This window comes from Procambarus clarkii, chromosome 5 (genome assembly GCF_040958095.1).
Source record: "Procambarus clarkii isolate CNS0578487 chromosome 5, FALCON_Pclarkii_2.0, whole genome shotgun sequence".
NCBI lineage: Eukaryota > Metazoa > Arthropoda > Malacostraca > Decapoda > Cambaridae > Procambarus > Procambarus clarkii.
In genome coordinates, this window is record NC_091154.1 from 27842315 (window position 1) to 27864912 (window position 22598).

Below are 22598 nucleotides of genomic sequence, written 5' to 3' on the forward strand. Positions count from 1 at the left end.
CCTCACGTAGCAGTTTCATGAGCGTAGACAAAGATATAGAAAACGCTGTATACAAAGACAACTTAGATGATGAGTTTGGCTTTCTTGACAACTTTGATGATGAGTTTGGCGTCCTTGACAACTTTGATGATGAGTTTGACGTCCATGACAAATTTGATGATAAATTTGGCTTCCTTGACAAGTTTGATGATGAGTTTGACGTCCTTGACAACTTTGATGATGAGTTTGACGTCCATGACAAAATTTGATAATAAATTTGGCTTCCTTGACAACCTTGATGATGAATTTGACGTCCTTGACAATATTGATGATGAGTTTGACTTCCTTGATAAATTTGATGATGATGACACACACACAAACCAAGAACGAAACATCTCATGAACTTTGAACTCAAAAGAAGAAGAAAATAAAGTACAGGAGAATACAAAACTCATAGCGGTACAGCACCAGTGAACACAAGGACGAATAAGTATTACAGCCTCTGTCGCTCAATATATGCTACCAAAAAATATCAGTTCTTGTAATCTTAATCTCTGACCTACTTACAAAATCCGTCCTTCATCTCACTTAATTTTTCCCCCTTTTTAAGTAATTAATCTCGAGTATCTATCTGTTAAGTGTTGATAATGCTTTTGTGGGCAAACACTCACCTTCAGGGTAATCTACTCTTCACTTGATTCTACTCTGTGAAACCTACTTTATACTTAGTTCTACTACTTAAAGTCTACTTTCTGCTTGATTTTACTACTTAAAGTTCACTCTCTACCTTGTTCTACTACTTAAAGTTGACTCTCTACCTGGTTCTATTACTTAAAGTTGACTCTCTAGCTGGTTCTACTACTTAAAGTTGACTCTCTACCTGGTTCTATTACTTAAAGTTGATTCTCTACCTGGTTCTACTACTTAAAGTTGACTCTCTACCTGGTTCTATTACTTACAGTTGACTCTCTACCTGGTTCTATTACTTAAAGTTGACTCTCTACTTTGGTTCTATTGTAAAGAAATCCTCAAAAACAGAGACACCAAACTTGGAGAGACTATGTCCCGTTTGTATGGCTGTAAAGTTTGCTTCCTGGAAACACTATACCATTCTTATACCCAAGAACACCCTGGATAAAGTCACACTTGCAAGAGAAGACTGTGCACGAGAGTACAGTGCAACAAGAGTGGAGAACATTTCTACGTCCAATAATAGAAACTTAATGTAGAGACATTTACATGGGCTTCTATTACTCTATATTTATATAGGCGGTGATGACTCGTTCACAAATTTGTTAAAAGAGTTGTGTACACACACACACACACACACACACACACACACACACACACACACACACACACACACACACACACACACACACACACACACACACACACACATATATATATATATATATATATATATATATATATATATATATATATATATATATATATATATATATATATATATATATATATATATATATATATATATATATGTGTGTGTGTATGTGTGTGTGTGTACTCACCTAATTGTACTCACCTAATTGTGCTTGCGGGGGTTGAGCTCTGGCTCTTTGGTCCCGCCTCTCAACCGTCAATCAACTGGTGTACAGATTCCTGAGCCTATTGGGCTCTATCATATCTACATTTGAAACTGCGTATGGAGTCAGCCTCCACCACATCACTTCCTAATGCATTCCATTTACTAACTACTCTGACACTGAAAAAGTTCTTTCTAACGTCTCTGTGGCTCATTTGGGTACTCAGCTTCCACCTGTGTCCCCTTGTTCGCGTCCCACCAGTGTTGAATAGTTCATCCTTGTTTACCCGGTCGATTCCCCTGAGGATTTTGTAGATTGTGATCATGTCCCCCCTTACTCTTCTGTCTTCCAGTGTCGTAAGGTGCATTTCCCGCAGCCTTTCCTCATAACTCATGCCTCTTAGTTCTGGGACTAGTCTAGTAGCATACCTTTGGACGACGTGTGTGTGTGTGTACACGACTCTTAACAAATTTTATATATATATATATATATATATATATATATATATATATATATATATATATATATATATGTATTCATATAAACACACGAACTTTAATGGTCACATACGTATATACACGGAAACAAATACACATACAAATAATGTTTTCCGAGTGTCTGTATATATTTAAATACTTAAGTATAGTTGTGTACCTGTGTCCACTGTACTCATCTAGTTGGAGGGTGAGTACAGTGGACACAGATACACATAAATATACTTAGGTATTTAAGTATATACAGACATTCGGACAACATATGCTGACACACACACACATATGCTGACAACTGTGCTGAATAGCACAAGGTCACAGAACTGAGCTGCATTCAACATCAATGTCAGACAAAGGACCCATTGACTCCCTTATCAACATCCCCCCTCCCCCCCCCCTCCCTACCCTCCCTAGTCCGCGCAAACTAAACAGCGTCCTTCTATAAATTGTCGCTGCGCATCGTCCACGACGCATCATTCAGGGCTGTAAGTTATGCTAACCCCCAAAGGGGGTTGTATAAAAGATGAACCGAGTTCGTGTATTGTCACACACACACACACACACCAACCCGATACACGGAGGTAGAACCTGGCATCTGGTATAGCAGTTGCACCCAGAAATTGATCGTTCCACGACGGATAACTTCAGCAACTTGAAAGAGAGCATTGAAAATCTTCATTAAGATTTCAGGACCGCCACAGAGACTTCCCAGGAAGGCAAACCATCCGCATGTTATATATATAAAAAAATAAGAGTCGCGAACAGCTGTAACAGGATGGTGAAGCAGCGAGATATGTTGGAGCCGCTGCTCAGTTGTCCAGGTTGGTCTCCCTCCATCTTTGTTTATCAAAGACTTACGATCTCTTCGCGGATCGTAAGTCTCTGCCCTCCGAGAACGGTTATAATAGCCGTGTTCTGTGCAGTTTTGTGAGTGTTCAAATTGCTGTAATCATATTCACGACAGTTTAGAAATACATCTTATTTATACACCAGGCTCATCTGGGGTGGGGGAGGGAGCTGATAGCTGAATGAACAGCGCTCTGTACTCGTAATCCTAGGGCTCAGGTTCGATCCCGGTGATAGCAGAAACAAAATGGGCAGTGTTTCTTTCACCCCGATGCCCCTGTTACCTAGTAGTAAATATGTACCTGGGAGTTAGACAGCTGTTACGGGCTGCTTCCTGGGGGTGTGTGTGTGTGTGGAAAAAAATAGTTAGTAGTTAGTAACAGTTGATTGATTGACAATTAACAGGCGGGCCGAAAGAGTAGAGCTCAACCTCCGCAAGCACAACTAGGTGAATATAACTAGGTGGATACATTTAAGAAAACACAACGACGCTCACACACACACATACCAGATGTGAAGATACCTGGTTGATACCTGCTTGATGGGGTTCTGGGAGTTCTTCTACTCCCCAAGCCCGGCCCGAGGTCAGGCTTGACTTGTGAGAGTTTGGTCCACTAGGCTGTTGCTTGGAGCGGCAGATGGTTATATATATCCACTTGTAAATGCTTGAAGGAGAATCACGTGCGTCTTACGCGCTCAGGTTACACTTGAACAAATGTGTATAATATTCAAGCAATATTCTTCATTCCTGACTTGGCGATGTGTGCTGACCAGACCACACACTAGAAGGTGAAGGGACGACGACGGTTCAGTCCGTCCTGGACCATTCTCAAGTTGATTGAGAATTCACCTTCAAGTGTGTGGTCTGGTCGACATACTTTAGCCACGTTATTGTGACTCATCGCCTGCATTGGCTAACAATCTTGATGATCTAGTTACAAAAGTCAATATAAGTCGTCACATTGTTGATGTGACGAAATGAATGAATTGTGGGGTTCAGTCCCTGAGCCCATTATGTGCCTCTGTAACCCTTTCCACTACCGCCCACAAGACCGGTATGGGGTGCATAATAAATGAACTAAACTAAATTGGCGTTGTTTCCTTAGTGACTTTACTGAAGAGTTCCCTCGCTGCCTGGTTTTATTCAGTTCTCTTAACTCTTCATTTTTGCACAACACGACAATCTCTTTAACAGGATTGTAGCAAAAGCTCTTTACTTGCTCTTATATACATTTTTGGATTGTAGAATGACAACTGATGAAGATTATACTTATATATATATATGTGTGTGTGTGTACACAGGTGTGTTGGAGGAGTGGCTCTGGCCACACCCGATCACCAACACTGCACCTTACTACGACAACAGTAGCAGCAAGAGCTGTAAGAGCAGTAACAGCGGTAGTCACAGCAGGAGCTCAGACGAAGGCAAGAGCTCATCTCCCAAGACAAAGCAGCAGCATCTTAAGCAGGAGACTGTAAGCAAAGCACCAGCAAAGGAAGACTGGATCAGCAAAATCTCCAGTTCTCTGTACTGCTTGACTGTTTATCGTTAACTACAGCTCTTTGCTTATTAAACGGAGCTTAATTGCCTCTGAGAGGTATACTCTCAAAGGTTTGCCTCTCAGAGGTATACTCTCAAAGGTATACCTCTCACAGCTCTTATGTAGATTTGCTGGTGATTGTCTAGATGTTGTGTTGGGCGTTAAATATAGCATGTAACTAGGAGTTATTGTAGCTCTTCAAACGCCTCAAGTAATGATTTAACATTTTGTATTTATATATTTATATTGTATACTTCTTTATTAATAAATGATAATGCTGAATGTATAACAAGTTTGCATATTTACCATAAAGTTAAGTTTTAATTACATATGTTAAACTGGAAAACATTGAAGCCTCAGCCAAAGTGTATTTATATCTTTTTATTTAGTTTATTGTTTCAACCAGAGAGGCCGAGCAGGCTGGAGGAAGGGGGGGAGGAGGTAGATTACTTAGATTTGGTTAAAAGAAAACGAGGTAACGAAAATGGGAAATTTAGTAACAATGCTCGACTTTGCTGCCACCTGTTGGTGGTGAACGTGGTTATCGGGCTGGTGTGAGCTCGTTTGTATCTACCATTATGTAGTACCCAATTAGTGATACAGTTAATCTAATGTTTATCTTCATAAAGGATTTCCATTTACGTGCGCACAGATAAACAGGCAGATATCGACAGCTATTTCCTTTCACCTGATCTCTGTGTTCCGCAAATTAGTAAATAAGTAACCAGGAGTTAGACAACTGTTGTGGGTTGCAGCCTGGGTAAAATCAATAGCACATATTTTTGGAGGCAATATCATTTGGAGGTCTGGTCGACGACCGGGCCGCGAGGACGCTAAGCCCCGAAAACACATCAAGATAGAAGAACCGCAATAAGCCTATCAGGACGCCTGACCCCGACAATGGGTAGCCATGACCATAGCAGTTCACAAGATCAACAATAAAGTGGGCCAAGTTATCAGACAAAAGAAAAATCGACAATCCCAACAGAAAACGACAGAGAAGTCTGCAAAGAAGACGAGAGCCCGGACGGTCTTCAAGACCACGCCAGAGGAGCTGGTACAAGTTTCTGAGAAACTACAGAAACCATTGTGAAATATATAGTAGCAACTGACGGATAGATAGATATTGATTTCAATTTACTTAGGGTCCCCCCACCCCTCCCCCTATCACTAGTGGCCTTGAAAGAGACCGGAAGCCAGCGGCTTGTTAAAGGTACACCCCGACCACCACCACCAGTTTTCCTGAAGAGTTTTCCCGTTGAATTTGTAGATAAATGACTGTCTTTCTCACTCACTGTTTTGCCGGGTAAGCGATTCTATAGGCTAAATATCCTATATTGTCTCATTGAGGCTTAAACTGCAGACGAGTGTTACTAGCAAAGTTAGAAGACTAACTTTTTAAGTGGGAGACAGCATGGGTTTAGAGGGACAGCATGGGTTTAGAGGGACAGCAAGGGTTTAGAGGGACAGCAAGGGTTTAGAGAGACAGCAAGGGTTTACAGAGAGAAAGGCATACCAGCCTGGTTGCGTTCTACGACAAAGCCGCCAAGATACGACAGGGAGAAAAATTATGGATAGATTACATCATCCTAGATTGAGAAAAGTCTTTTGACACTGTCCCCTACAACATGATGATTCACAAGTTGGAACAACAGGCTAGAGTAATGGGCAGTAGTAGACTGAACTAAAGAGAACCTGGCAGACAGAAAACAGAGGAGGCACACTTAGAGAGAGAGTAACAAGCTGGCGGGAAGCGTGGGTTGGGTCCAGTTAACCCCCCCCCCCCAGCACTTACAAGAAGACAATTTTGAGTATAAGGATATCCACGAGACAAGCACCAGAGGCAAGAGAGCTGAGCTACAAGGACAGGACACTAGGACTATATCAAACAACAGAAGAAAGAAAGACACATGCACAACGTAAAAGATAATGAAGGGAATAGACATGTGGGACAGCTTTGTCCAGGTGTGGGGCAACACAACGAGACGGAACAGGTGCAAGGTAAAAACACAAATAAGCTAACGAAGTGTAAGGGAATATTCGTATTCAATGAGAGAGGTAAACAGATGGAATCAGCTTGAGCCAGTGGTGGCGGAAGCAGCCATAAGGTTTGGCTTCAAAAGCAAAGATGACAAGAGTATTGGAACGTTGTGAGAAATGAAGACAGGGCATGACAGCGAAGGCGGGGCTCTAGAGCTAGATATCACTTCCTGTAGACACAACAAAGTACACACTGATAAAGCTCAATGACATGAGGGGGCCACGGGAAGCGCTCTGAGACGAGTACTCCGGCCTTGTCGTTATCATCACACTGCGTCTTCCATCACCACCCGACCACCCTCAACCCCTGGTTACGTCACTTCCGCTCCCGGTTACCGCGCACTCTCCTGCGCATCATCCGAGACTGCGAGTTGGCTCCACGGAGGATAAAAATGCCCGCGAACACACCGTCAGGCAAGTCGGCATCTGTCAGTTCGTGGAGCGCGCGCCACCAGAGCAACCTTCTACCGCAAGGTCATCACACTACTTCGCTGCTGAGTCTGCCTGCCACGGTACCTGGGTGTCTGAAGATCTCTTTGAGAGTGAAATAGTCAGAATGGTCAGGCCAAGAGACCAGCTAGTCCAGATAGACCATCACACAGGTGAGCACTGAGAGACAGCACCTTCTCACAGAGGTCTGCACAGCCACATGATACCTGGATATGTGGTTCAAGCAACGTGCTTAAACTGTGTAGCAACATATGATTCCATGTTCCAGAATCGTGAACACATTCTTTTTAAAAACGCAATTGCTATTAGATATTTTCCATCTTAAAAGTGGATACCTGAGTTTGACAACTGTTATATCAATCTTTAACGACGACACGGAAAAATAACTTTCAGTTCTTTCACTTATTTCTAACATATTGGGCGTTCAGTTTTTGAATTGTCCTGCACAAAGGCTCATTTACCAGCTTTGAATTAATATACGCATTAACGCAAAACACAGATGGAGAATACAGTAGTTTATGTTGCATCCACAGACTCATTAGAGGCTAAGACACGGACTCAGACAGTCAACAGCAGCAGCAGCTGTAGCAGTTACTGCAGCAGCAGCACCTGTCCCTACAGCAGCAGCAGCTGTCCCTACAACAGCAGCAACAGTATCGCCAGTCCTGCTTATGGGAGCAGCAGCAGTGTTGCCAGTACCGGCCACAGTACAGACGAGGGCGACTGTTCGTCTCTCAAGAAGATGAAGAAGAAAGTTGTTAAGAAGAATTCTGGACACAAGCACCGAGACGTGCTGTTAACCACCAGTCTCCTGTCTTACCTGTCTGTCGGTCGTTGACGGGAACTGTATACATTCCCTTATGATCTACTGTACTAAAAAACAAAAACATATCCCACTATACAGGTGACGTGGAGTGGTTCAAACTCCTAAAAACATAAATATGTGTTCATATGTTAATTATTTGGTGTGTTAATTTATATTTTATATTTAATTTGAATAAATATTCGTAAAGCTCGATCCCATTTGTCGTACTCTTTTGGCCTTCAGTTGGGATAATACCGCCCCGGTCCTACTGTACCCGGCGGTGTCCGGGGCGACCCTGTCCCCCCCTCCTCGGGTCAGATCCCCACAAGGTTGGGTGCCAATTGAGGCAGTCTGAGAGGAAATCACAGGGAGCTTAAGACCACAGATAGTCTGAGAGGGAACCACAGACACCCCTAAAAAGATAACTACATAACGTAGGCTAATTTATGTAAATAGAATGTAAAATATGGTTGTCAGACTCGAGGGACATCGATGAGATTCTTATTCTGCGTGTCATATCTTTGGAAAGAAATTCAAACAGCAACAGGCAGTTAGATCTTTGTTAAACTGTTTGTGTATGGAAAGTTTGCGAGGGGTATAAAGCATCTAAAGCTTGGGTTTTGAAAGAGAAATGTGTATTATTTGTGTATGTATACACAGTACTGCACTGCATCGTACTTTTTCGTACGCTGCTCCGTGTGTTTATTGCTCGGGAAAAGAAAAAACTATTTTGCTTCGTTGGACTAAGAACGTTGCTTTGTTCCCGGTGACGTTGAACACTACACAATTACTGTGTATGTTTTGGGTCAAAATAATCGGTTCATTTAATCATAAATACCTGTATTAAATCGCTTTTTATTCTTCAGACTACAATGGACATAAATTGAAGCAGTTTAGATTTAGGAAGGACCCGGGTAAATACTGGTTCGGAGAGCGTGTGGTTAATATATGGAACAATTACCAGGTCACGTATATATAGACGTGTCATCAATGGATTGTTTCAAGTGTAGGTTATACATATATATGAATGAATTTGGGAGGTTATAAACAGGAGCTGCCGCTTTGTATGGAACAATAGGATTCCCGTAGTTTCCTTAATTGTTATATACTTATGATATATAAGTATATTATAGGATGTTTGTTTGAGGATGTTATATACTTATGCAATATTTTAGTATACCACATAACAGGGAACTGTCTAAATCCAACTTTCTGTTTGTAACTCCTTTTGTATGTATGTAATTTTACCTGAATAAACATTATTATTATAATTATTATTATTATTATAATTATTATTATAATTATTATTATTATTAGTATTATTATAATTATTATTATTATAATTATTATTATAGTATGATTTTCTTTATCTGAAGAGTTATCATGCCGAGTTTGTGTTGTGGTAAGTCGGGTTCAGTAGACCTTAGAGAGTGTACAGGGACATGGTCTTATATAGAGCGTGGATATTTAGTATGTTTAAAGAGAGTGAACCAATACGAGAGCTTCAGGAGTACAGGTTGCTTCGTACCTAACCTAACGTAACCGAACTTAGACTAACCTAATCTAAACGATACATACGCTTTTATCAAATAATAATAATAATGTTTGTATGAACTTATCCCTAAATACACAAAATGAGTTACAAGTAGAATGTTGGATTTCTAGATAGAGCTGGTATATACTATGCCTAAAAACCATTAATTCGCACAGCGTTTCGGGCATACAAAAAATAGAAGGCGAACTTTGTTGAAACGACTGTGTACGATATGACCATACCTCTGGGCCCGAATGTTGTCTCAGGAAGGAATTTATGATTGTTTTTGGCGGATGCCTAATTTTTGTTATGCAATGGTGGGTTTGAGGCAGTAAGGGGTAACAAAATCCCATTCACAGAGTTTTATTGTAGTTAGTCTATTTATCATTGCATGGATTTCCATTTTCTTCCATCAAGACTGAAAGGGTAACTGACATAATTATAGCTGACATTTGATTTTTTTTTATTGTTGCCGCCGGAAGCAGCTAGTTTATTGTGCACCCCATACCCATCCTGTGAGCGGTGGCGCAAAAAGCATTACAGAGGGCACAAAAGGTCTTTATCTGTCGGAAAATCCGACACCATTTAATATAACATACAGACAGATAATAATTGCTGTATTGTATAAACAAGTTAACCATAGAAAACGTAACTTGTAGTGGAATTACCGTCTATAGAAAACGGGATATCATCACCACATACTATTATAAATTCTCCACCTATTATGGTGGGAATTATTCTTAAATACATTAGTCTTTGGACTTTACCATCATAAAAACATCTCATATAAATTAACTTAATTATCAATATTAAAGTAGAGTAAATGTGACCCTTCTATCACTTTCTGTCATCTGGACAATGTAAGCCAGGCATCAGGGGTGAGGGAGTGGCAGCCATTGTTGATACTAAGACCACAGAGGCTCACGGGAGCAAATACGGCTCCTGTTAATTTTACTTGGACGAAGTGTTATGGAAACCAAAGGTGTACCATTATCAACACGCTGTCAACAAATCAAGTTAAGTGTTCTTCCGAAACCCATTTATCTTTCATTTATGGCCATTAATGTCAGTATATAGGGTGGTCCAGTTAGAGCACGAGATAGCCTCATACTAAAGGTAATTAAGCCAGGTCTTTAAGGTTCCATGTACAGTGTTTTCTCTGATATAGCTTGTCATATACTAGGTTTCTAGCTTCACAGCTAGCGCCCTTTTGACAGGTCAAGACGAGGAAGCATGCTTTGTGCATCAGTTACCAGGGTGTTGGAAGCTACCTCAAAGAGGGAAAATGTGGTGTCTACATCCTGGTTATACCTGGTGGACTAAGGCCTGCTGTACAAATAAGATAAGGAACCTCTTCAATGTTTAATAATGTATGTAGTCTATTACTGTAGTTTGATTGGCTGCATATATATAAATTTAATAAACCCCCCTAATGTGTAGAGGATCGATTTGTGAGATTATGAGATTATTGCAGAAATACAGTCCACTTATCATTATACAAATTGCTATCGAAGTATATAAATTAACGTAAATATAAATTCATATAAATTAAATAAATATAAATCTAACAGGTCGGTTCCCACATTATCAGACCTCATCTTAGATTATTACATAAACAATTTCATCTATCCTTCACACCTTATAGTTACAATGTCAGCTAGTTACAGAGAAAGTGCTATTTCAAGAGCTATATATTTACAGTAAGTCATTATACATTAATGGTAGGTCTTATCGCAAATACATAATAGTTTGATCAATGGAGATAGTCATAGGGTAGCTTCTGTTTATTATTAGTCTTCACAATACACTACTTGTTTCTTCATCTCATATGTCGTTTATCTACTGGAAGTGAAATATGGATACAGTGCAAGGATTTCAGGTAATTTATCCATGTTGACAGTACCTCGATTTCCGTTGTTTTTCATTTCGTCCGATTTCCCATAGTCGGGAACAGGAAGCCTCATAGAGGTCACCCTTGCCAACGACATGACCCTCCCAGGATGCTACCCACAACAATCGCTAACTCTCAGATGTCTATTTACTGTTAAGCGAACAGAGGGTGTAAGAAAATATGCTCAATAGGCTAGCCCTTCCCTGGAATCAAACCCAGGACCAATCAGTTCCTACCCGAGGGTGATTTACCTGTTGACCATTATTATCTTCACCATTAATTGCCAAAATTCCAACGCTTCTAAACATCGCACAATTCTTGAAGATGAGTTTTCGGCTCTTGCTTTTTTCTTTTTACCTTAGATCTGACTTCGTTCCTTCGGCTTCGGCGGGAGTCGGATGCCTTTTGGGTTCATTACCTTAGACCTATGGTGAAAAAACACCTTCTATTGGGGCTTCGTGGTCTTGAAGTCGCTGCTTCTTTTGTCTCACATTTAACTTTGTAAAGACGTATTTAATCTGGGTTACCATCTTCTAATTTTGGTAAGTTTCGTGCTCAGTGAGATCAGTGGTTAAAGTGTTTTTCGCAGAGCACTTAGTCCTCTGATCCTCACTCTTTCCTGGAATGAGGAAAGTTGGTCGAGGGCCCTCTAGCCTAGCGTGTTTGCTCGCCCATTCGGTTACAGGACAGAACCATCAGTATTTAATCTCATTATTCAAGTGGCATTCACATCTTCCAGTGCGACTCCTCCATGAGCGGGTTCATGCTACATTAATGAAGTAAAAATGTTGCATAACAGACCGCTGTTCTGCTAGATATGCAGCTTTTAATATAGCATATACACTATTATAGTTATACTCGATGTTGACGACGAGTCACAATAACGTGGCTGAAGATATAATGACCAAACCACACATCAGAGGATGGAGAAACGACGTCGTTTCTCCATCCTCTGATGTGTGGTTTGGTCATTATATACTCGATGTTATCCCTTGTTTATTTAATGTGTGTTTAACGCCACACTCACTCACTCTATGTACAATATTATTTCATAACGGGTTCAGGAACTGGGCTCAATGTTCTTTCAGGATAAGTAAATTAGTCAAGTCTTGACCTTGTTATGGCTGTCCTGCCTTACACCCGTCACCTCTCCCGAGGCTGATGACCTCAGCTACAGACACAAAAAAGGCTCACGAACTGAGCTCTGGGGTTCGTTTAGCTTAGGCAGTTAGTGATGCTGCAAAGCGTTATATACAACCCAACAGTAGTGCAGGTTTTCGGTGTGCACAACTTACGTAATACATAGTTAAAACCTTATTTATTAGCCAGCAAGTGGACGACTACCAATAGGTGAAGTGTGAGTGGCACTGAAGGCCAACAGGTAAGGTGTGAGGTTCCAGTCACAATAGGTGCTGCTTACACTAGCAAAAATTGACGTACTTCTCTAAGATTTTTTGTAATAAGTTATTTTAGAACATATATTTGGACGTGATCTTAACAGCATCGATAGACTGCAGTCAGTAGTAACATGTAAGTCTGAATGATCTTGTAATATGCAACTTTTCCAGTATGATGACTGAGGGGATATTTAGTGTATATATATCACTTTGTTTAGGTTTATTAACTTTGTTAATGATCTTTGAGTATGATTGCCCTTGTGCTGTTGAAAGGCATGCCAAGGTTAAATTCTTCTTAAGAGCATATATATATATATATATATGATAGTGAACTTATCAGTTGTCTCGTTGATTTGCGGAACATGTTCGTATTTACATTTTTAATATTGTAATCTGTGCCTGGCTTCAACCAACTTACAGTTATGTCTTAGAGAGTTACAGGAAAACTGATATGATTTTTTACAGATATGCACACATTTAAGTGCATGTAATATGGAAAAAATCTTCACCTGAATGTCTTACATTCATATATAATGATCACCAGTTCAAGAATATAGGTGAATAATGTTTGAGATACGTAGTGTTCCGAGAGTAGAGTAAGGTCCCATACCCTAGACCATTCACGCTGCAAAGTTGGATGAGGCTTGCCCTAGGCATCTGGCCCTCAACCTTATATAGACAAACAGACAGACAGACAGAGACATTCTCTGTTTGGGTTCTCTCTTTGGTTCTCTTCGTGTTTTGGACAATGACCCTATGGCTGGCTCCCTGGACCAATTCTTGGAAGACGTCAGAAAAATAAAGGAGCAAGAAGTAAGCTTAGGTCTCTCCCTTAACCTTTCCAGGCGTGAAGTACTCTTCTCCAACTCAGACATCATAGCTAGAGTGAACTCCGTCTTGCCCGGAGTCCATGGCATTAGGCCTGCAAACAGCACTCTCCTTGGTGCCCTCCCTCGGGGGGCTCGAAGGAGAGTGGAGCCCTCCTCTTCTCCCCTCTTCACCCCATCCTCTCCCTTGACCCTTTCGTCCACATCCCCTTTCTTCCTTACCATCTTCCTCTCCTACTTTCTCGTCTCTTGTTCTCGCCTTATCTTCCCCTTCTATCAGAAAATTTATTAATACGAAACACTGAAACAACTGTATTGTACTCTCATAAAAAATATTATGATAACTAAAACTCTAGGGGAATCACCCCAAATATTTCACACTTGACTCCATGGAAATTGCATGAGGTTATTCTGTAAATGCTAATATTCCTTAAGGCATTTAACTGAGGCCTACTGCGACCGGCCAATGTCTGTCCTGTACCACAATCCATATTCCCCCTGCAAAGTTGGGTGTGGCTAGCCCAAAGCGTTTGGCCTCCAATTTTGGATAGATAGACAGAGCGTAGACCAGGAGAGGTACCTAGTGGTGCCTGGGATAGTCTGTCTCTCCCCCAATCCACCCCTCTTATCTTCCCTTTTTTACCCTATTCCACCCTGTCCTGCCCCCTTCTCCCTTTTCCCCTTCCCTTCCGTCCCTCCCATTTGACCCTTCTCACCAACGGTTGCCTACTCAATGATATCTCTGGACCTATGATATGTTATCTCTTGACTCATTTCGGGAAAGTTCATGTTTTTTTGTTTAACATTTTCTCGATAATTTTTATTTTCAAGGAAAGGTTACTTACTCTTGGCATCAGTTCAACGTTAAATTTCTCGATGTGTTCCACTGACGACGGCGTCACTGTCCTGTTGTGTGGTCTCAAGATGAAGTTAATAGTTTACACGGCGTCACTGTCCTGTTGTGTGGTCTCAAGATGAAGTTAATAGTTTACACGGCGTCACTGTCCTGTTGTGTGGTCTCAATATGAAGTTAATAGTTTACACGAAGGACAACATTATCTAGAGTATTCTCCTCATGCGTCTTAAGTGATCTCCTCAACAGCCTCAAGTACTCTCCTTATCAAGCTAAAGTGGTCTCCTCAACAGTATGAGGAGAATACTTCATGTTCTTTTTTGTACTATTTGTGGGTCTTTTCTGTACGAGTCTCAGCAGTTCGAACACATTTTGTGGCACTGAGATGTTCAATTGGCTTTCTTAATGATTATTATCTAGGGAGTCATAGAGGTTAACAGGTGTTATGAATGGTGCCTATATAGGACCTACGAGATAGTGTGGTCCTGCGAAAAGTAAAACGGGAATCTTTCTTCCCCTTTTTCTACAGGATTTCCCCTTTTTCTACAGGACTTCCCCTTTTTCTACAGGACTTCCCCTTTTTCTACAGGACTTCCCCTTTTTATACAGGACTTCCCCTTTTTCTACAGGACTTCCCCTTTTTCTACAGGACACTGTTACAATGATCCCGAAGTTCTTTTTAATTTATTTATTATTTAATCCTATTTGTATGTATTGATGTTACTCTATTATGTTATATAATGTTCTATATAGACATATTCTGGCCATAGATGGAAGCTAAGTAGAAGGTGCTAGCTTGAGTTATTAGTGTCAGATCTGACCTAGATGTGACGCTAATAATCTTTGCGCCCTGGAGAGGTCACTAAAGACTGATAACAAGAGCGCAACTCCATAGTCTCCTGAGACTGATGGATGCCTACTACTACTACTACTACTACTACTACTACTACTACCACTACTACTACTACTACTACTACTACTACTACTACTACTACTACTACTACCGCTACTACTACTACTACTACTACTACTACTACTACTACTACTACTACTACTACCACTACTACTACTACTACTACTACTACTACTACTACTACTACTACTACTACTACTACTACCACTACTACTACTACTACTACTACTACTACTACTACTACTACTACTACTACTACTACTACTACTACTACTACTACTACCGCTACTACTACTACTACTACTACTACTACTACTACTACTACTACTACTACTACTACTACTATTACTACTACTACTACTACTACTACTACCACCGCTACTACTACTACTACTACTACTACTACCACTACTACTACTACTACTACTACTACTACTACTACTACTACTACTACTACTACTACTACTACTGATCCGAGATCTTGTGGGGGCTGAGGCCTACGACCGTCTAATCGTGACTAGATAATTTACATACCATTGCATGTCTTGTGATTCTTGTTGCTTATTCTTGCAATAGAATTAGAAATGTAATCTTGTCTTGAGCGTAGTTTTAGTTCGTAGTTCCTTAAGCACAGATGGAGGTATGAAATTATCCTAGAAATGATAATGTTAAGAATTAAATTAGAAGATTGTGATTGATTGTCTCAGGTTATTTTGCATGTTGAAATTTCATTATTTAATTAAAATAACATTTGGAAATGAGATTAAAATGCATATGTACCGATGTATCACGAAGTTTGGCTATGTTTTTAATTTATATAAACTGTTTTACAAGTTGCCGTTGTTCTTTGGATTGACATATAACTGTTTGCGATAGTATTATGCAACCAGTAACCACAATTAACATAGGAATAGTAACTACTTGTATGGAGTATAATCTGGTATTGAAAATGTAGCCTTTTGTCCAAGTCGACTAGACAACAGCTGATGTAAAGCTGCCAAGCTTATAACTGCAATTGCAGGGGCGATGTCACAATAACGTGGCTGAAGTATGTTGACCACTGCAACATACTTCTATATAACTGCAATTGTTGTGACGTCTGTACAACAACCACATATTACACAGTATGTAAAGTGTGTCACGATTAGAAGTATGTGCAATACTTGTATGATGTTAGATGATTGATAAGCCATTATTGATGACAGGTTTTAAATCTGGTAGTTAGCCTACCAGACTACCAACCCCTACAGACTACCAGTTCGTTAAAAGTAAGAATGTCAACGCGAGCAGCGAGAGGTGGAAGAGCTCAGTCGTCCAGGAGTTACGAGCCAGTTAGTGTCCGGGTCTTGGGGCGTGGAGATGGACCAGCTGTCTTGACTGACAGTTGAACCCTTCTGAAGAAGTATTATTAAATACGAAAGTACTGAAGGAAATTCCTGTTTCGATTTTTCCTTCGTGGTCTGACACTGTCACATTTTTCATCACGTGTTAATTTTCGTGAATTACACACACACACACACACACACACACACACACACACACACACACACACACACACACACACACACACACACACACACACACACATATATATATATATATATATATATATATATATATATATATATATATATATATATATATATATATATATATATATAAGAAGGGACCAGCAACTTCAGAGGAATTCGAAGAAGTGTTTGACTTGCAACAATGATCGAACCCGTCTGTGACATTCATCAATGTTTCCTATTGTTGTGTTTTTCAAGAGATCCATAACCTTTAAGCACCTTTTTGCATTATTATTTTTGTATCAACCCATGTATATATCGTATATATATATATATATATATATATATATATATATATATATATATATATATATATATATATGTATATATATATATATATATATATATATATATATATATATATATATATATATATATATATATATATATATATATATATATATTTATATATATGTCGTACCTAGTAGCCAGAACGCACTTCTCAGCCTACTATGCAAGGCCCGATTTGCCTAATAAGCCAAGTTTTCGTGAATTAATTGTTTTTCGACTACCTAACCTACCTAACCTGACCTAACCTAACTTTTTCTGCTACCTAACCTAACCTAACCTATAAAGATAGGTTAGGTTAGGTTAGGGAGGGCTGGTTAGGTTCGGTCATATATCTACGTTAATTTTAACTCCAATAAAAAAATTTTATCTCATCTATTATGAAATGGGTAGCTTTATCATTTCATAAGAAAAAAATTAGAGAAAATATATTAATTCAGGAAAACTTGGCTTATTAGGCAAATCGGGCCTTGCATAGTAGGCTGAGAAGTGCGTTCTGGCTACTAGGTACGACATATATATATATATATATATATATATATATATATATATATATATATATATATATATATATATATATATATATATATATATATATATATATATATATATATATATATATGAAATATGCAACTCCCTGGGGGAGCCTTGTCGGGCTCCCACGTGTGCTCACACACACATGGTTTTCTCCAACCAACCGCCTCCCTACAAATACACCTGTATTTAGCGTGCACTGAGGCAGCACGATGGAGGGCATGTGGTGTGAGACGTGTGCCAGTTGCCCACATGCTAACAAGGGTTGCTAACAGCAAGTCCCCTGCATGTGGAGCTGCTACTGCTGAGGGACCAGCAATGTAGCAGTGTTGTTGAAGCAGCCAGGCACTCTGCAGCCGCACGATCTACAATGGGGCTATCCCAACTGGATTGCTTGTGGGCTTTTGATGGTGGCGGTTGGAGTGATGGGCCCGCACGAGAGGCCCACTCGGTTAGCACAGTATATAAAGTTAGGATCGTGTACCCCCTGCCAGCTGACCTAAGTACTCGGGTAGAATTTCCTACACTAGGTTGTCAGACGCCGGGGCTGAGGAGGACAGGAAGAATGATACAGCGATTGCTGTCACTGATCTCACCCATCACTGCCATGTATGTAAGAAAAACAACAACATAAGATCAATATTATTTATTTATAAATAATGCTTTATGTGCTAATGAATGAATTGTTAAGTTGAATAATATTTAGGGACTTCAAGTTCCTTGTTTAATGTAAGAAGGCAATTGTGTATACTTAAGGCATTCCTTGGAATAACACTGTTAAGTATATTTTGGTGAAGGGTTTATGTGTTGTAGTGATGGGTTTATGTGTTGTAGTGATGGGTTTATGTGTTGTAGTGATGGGCTCATGTGTTTGGTGAAGGGCTTATATGTTATGGATAGCCACGGGTTGCTTGAGGATGGGCTAGGAACATCCACAGCTCCTCATACGAACTAAACCTCAGGATGAGCTTGACGGCCGAATATTAGAAAGGCATAGCCTGAGCATGTGTCGCAGTAGGCCGCAGCTTGGACAAGCATACCCTGAGCATGGGCTGGGGATAATACCCTGGACGAGCATATCCCTGTGTTTGTGAAGGCCTCAGCTGGGACGCTAAGCGTTAACATAGAGGTACGAGAGCAAGGTGTTTGTCAAGAGCAGATCATTGTGGACGGGGGCGTGCTTCTGGCTCAGGTAACCTCCACCCTCGTCCTGGCTGTGGACATGATCTCCCTCATCACTCTGCGTGCTGTGGCTCGCGGCTCTCTTTACAATGTCCAAGTTGTCTGTCGTGTCTGCTTGTGGCAGGAGCCTCACCCTCAGAGGGTCTGTGGACGAAATAAACACGTAAAAAAATCTTTCGTTTACTGAAATAAGAAACAAATGAGATGTAAACATTTTGCACTACTAACAAGCCTTCTGAGTTAGATAACTGAACGGATTAGATTCAGCAATGTAAAAATAAAATTACCAGCACATCCAGTTACCAATTACGGAGGAATTAGAGTTTTTCTCACTTTCCGTTTTCCGCGCGCTTAATATTGAATTTGTGAGATAAAAGTTAAATTCATTTACATCTGTGTAGGGAATTCTGTATACCGGAAAATATATGCTCTCCATAGGTGTCTCTAGTAGTCATAGAGACGTAGAGACGTTTGGGCATGATGCCTCCTGGTGGTATTACAGAACTACTTATATCAATTAGGTCTACTTATATCTATTAGGTCTACTTATATCTATTAGGTCTACTTATATCTATTAGGTCTACTTATATCTATTAGGTCTACTTATATGTATTAGGTCTACTTATATCTATTAGGTCCACTTATATCTATTAGGTCTACTTATATCTATTAGGTCTACTTATATCTATTAGGTTGCAGTTGTGGATAGCTGAACAAATTGGTTACGTGAATTAGTTGAGTTGAATCATCTTTTAACCAAGTTTTTCTTAGTGTTACAAAATAAATTTAGTTGTTAAACATTTGTAGTAAGACACTAACAACATCATCATCACAAAGTTTGCTTGGAGACCTTACATGTTAATTTGGAGACCTTACATGTTAATTTGGAGACCTTACATGTTAATTTGGAGACCTTACATGTTAATTTGGAGACCTTACATGTTAATTTGGAGACCTTACATGTTAATTTGGAGACCTTACATGTTAATTTGGAGACCTTACATGTTAATTTGGAGACCTTACATGTTAATTTGGAGACCTTACATGTTAATTTGGAGACCGATGTTAATTACTGATATATTACGGCGATTTGCTAAAATATAGTTGGTAATCTATACTGTATAATACTTCCAGTTTTTGGATCATTAAATTGGTAATTCATGTGAATATTTGGTAAGAGGTTTAATTCAGGGGTCAATGCTTGACTGCATTCAGTATGCAGGATTGGATCGTGATAAATATCTCACTACTTTAGAGGTCATACTGTCATAATTATACTTAACAGACAAGATGACAAGTTAAATTAAAATGAATATCGGCTAGAAAAGGGAACTATGAGGAGAAAGCGCCATTTGCGACTATATAGCACTTGGAAGGGGTCAAGATAAGGATTTGGGATGGGACGGGGGGGGGGGGGGGGGGGAAGGAATGGTGCCTAACCACTTGTGGACGGTCGGGGATTGAACGTTGACCTGCATGAAGCGAGACCGTCACTCTACCCTCCAGACCAAGTGGTTGGGCCGGCTAGAAAAGACTAAAGTCTCCATAAGAATAGTGGTAACACTGAAACTAGAGCAATAACAGTGGAAAAAAGTTAATAGGACACAATAACTTGGTAATATACCATAGAGGAGAATGAACTTGGATGAGGTTAATGTTTCTGATAACAATTCTGAAAATAATTAAAATATTAGTCTGCTGAAATAATAATTTTGACTAATGAATGGAACCTTAAGAGTATAAAATGGCAGGATTGATGGACAGTGGTGACATAAAACATGGAAAGACTAAGAACAAGGTAAGAACATTATTTATAATAATAGTTAAAAGTACTGAACAATAAAATAGTAATTATTCTGAATTTAGTACCATCAAGTGGCAGCTGCTGCTCAAACAGATCATCACTGAGTCATATTCTCACAATGGGAGTCACAATCTTTACAATCACAATCCTGGGAGTCATAATCTCCCAGGGATTGTGACTGGGGCCACAGCTAAAGTACACTGAAGAGTCTAGGGGAGATTTTGGGATTGTCATGGCATGGTAAGCTTCTCTTCAGATGAGATAGAGGCTGATACGTGATACGTGATTGTGTGATACGACAGGGGACGAGGAAAGTTTTGTGGGTTCTTCCAGCAGTTGTATCATAGACTTATCACGTGTCAATCTTCCTCGCTATTAGTCTGTCGTCCTGTAACAACGTTTGATAATTCCTTGGTTTTAATTACCAGCTTGTAGCTATTTGAAGAAAAAGATCTGCCTGTTTCTGGTCAAACATTCAATCCCAGAAATACTAGTTTTACAAGACGTGGAGGCTTTGCCAGAGAGAGAGAGAGAGAGAGAGAGAGAGAGAGAGAGAGAGAGAGAGAGAGAGAGAGAGAGAGAGAGAGAGAGAGAGAGAGAGAGAGAGAGAGAGAGAGAGAGAGAGAGAGAGAGAGAGACAGAGAGAGAGAGAGAGACAGAGAGACAGAGAGAGAGAGAGAGACAGAGAGACAGAGAGAGAGAGAGAGAGACAGACAGACAGACAGACAGACAGACAGACAGACAGACAGACAGACAGACAGAGACAGAGAGCAAGAGAGAGAGAGAACACTCACCCTGGGCATGGTGTGCAGGGTTCAGCAGGCCTTGTAAAGTCATCCTGGATGGGAACGGATAGACGAAAGGTTCATCCAACACTCTTCTCTGTAACTCTCAGAAGGCTCGTCGCTCGCAGGAGGAACCCTGTACATATGACTAGTTTCCGGTGACAGAGGCTGATCCCAAACTTGCAATACTGCACAAGAAGTTTCCAAAAGTTGGTTACTGAGCTGTCAGCGAGTGACTGTGGCTCCCCTGACGCATCGAAGAGTAATGCCGGGCCTACCTTAACAGCACCGCCTTTTATACTGCCTGCGCAGTGAAGCCTGCGTAGAAGGAGATTGACTGAGCGGCAAGCGAGCATGAGCGCGCGTAGCGGGGTTCAGTAGCGGCAACGTCGCCCTTCTCATCGTATTTTCATCATGATTTTGCTTTTTTTTTCCCCAAAGATTTTAGCCGAGCGTTGAAAGTCTGCCTTGTGGAGGAAGTGCGGTCTCTGACCAGGACTCGGGGGGTCAGGAGGGCACTGTAGCCTCTCCTCTACCGTCTATAGGATGGGTGCAGGATGATGTCTATCCACACGGGAGACATCTCCCGTCACGCAGGGTGCAGTTGCACCTCCACAGATCTCCAGATGCTTTTGATACTGGTAATGGCTTAAAAGGGCCACCACTTACGGGCTATTCATGCCCGTGCCACCTTTTGGATGGCTTAATCATCATCATCATGTCTATCCAACACCCGGCACCCATCCTGTGGGCGGTGATGGAGAGGCTACAGTGACATCCTGACCCCGAGTCTACACAAGGAAATTATTGTGAGGCAATCGAGGGGGAAAAATCCATGATTGGAAAAACCCTTCAAACCGGAACACTACTGAATTACCTGGAAGGTGCTGAAGGCCCCCAACGCGTGCCCCACCAGCATTTTTACGATAGGCTCGCCTACCCTCTGACCTCCGGGGTAATGGTGTTCTCACTCTTACGCCCCGTCGTCTGATGACAAAGAAATCTCTTTCCATCTCTCCGTCTCCTCTCTCTCTCTCTCTCTTCCACTCTTCTTTCTGTCCTATCTTCTTCACCGTTCTTTTCTCTCTCCCCTCTCACACTTCTTGTCCCAATGTCTCCTGTCCTATTCTCTTCTCGTCTCTCCACCTGTCTCCTACCTGTCTCTTTCTCTTTAAATATTCCCCCCCCCCTTTCTACTTTTTTCTCTCCCTATCTCTAGTCATTTTGTGTGTCTCTGCCTCTATCTGTGTGTCTCCGTGTCTTGCTGTCTGTCTGTCTGTCTCTGAGTTTATGTTTCTCTTCATTTCATTCATTTATTTC

The 22598-nt window shown here is 40.6% G+C and overlaps 1 protein-coding gene and 2 long non-coding RNA genes across 3 annotated transcripts; 2 read left to right on the forward strand and 1 right to left on the reverse strand.

The window, feature by feature from the left end:
• The first annotated feature begins 2568 nt into the window (after positions 1 to 2568).
• LOC138352411 (uncharacterized) lies at positions 2569 to 4696 on the forward strand. The gene is made up of 2 exons (XR_011222798.1): positions 2569 to 2838; positions 4166 to 4696. It is a non-coding gene; the product is annotated as an uncharacterized lncRNA (long non-coding RNA).
• A 1990-nt stretch (positions 4697 to 6686) lies between these two features.
• On the forward strand, positions 6687 to 7912 carry LOC123762387 (uncharacterized). Its single transcript, XM_045748903.2, has 2 exons — positions 6687 to 7046; positions 7428 to 7912. Exons 1-2 carry the CDS (start codon positions 7001 to 7003, stop codon positions 7730 to 7732), a joined length of 351 nt encoding a protein of 116 aa, XP_045604859.2. The 5' UTR covers positions 6687 to 7000; the 3' UTR covers positions 7733 to 7912.
• A 10226-nt stretch (positions 7913 to 18138) lies between these two features.
• On the reverse strand, positions 18139 to 21553 carry LOC138350004 (uncharacterized). Its single transcript, XR_011221974.1, has 2 exons — positions 21288 to 21553; positions 18139 to 18833 (listed from the first exon to the last, which is right to left on the reverse strand). It is a non-coding gene; the product is annotated as an uncharacterized lncRNA (long non-coding RNA).
• Between the last annotated feature and the right edge of the window lie 1045 nt (positions 21554 to 22598).

Bases quoted from the DNA above. Each gene is read 5' to 3' on its own strand.
- LOC123762387 (XM_045748903.2), top strand. From the start codon at position 7,001: ATGGTCAGGCCAAGAGACCAGCTAGTCCAGATAGACCATCACACAG. The intron at 7,047-7,427 runs GTGAGCACTGAG...TTGCATCCACAG, and splicing joins CCAGATAGACCATCACACAG to ACTCATTAGAGGCTAAGACA.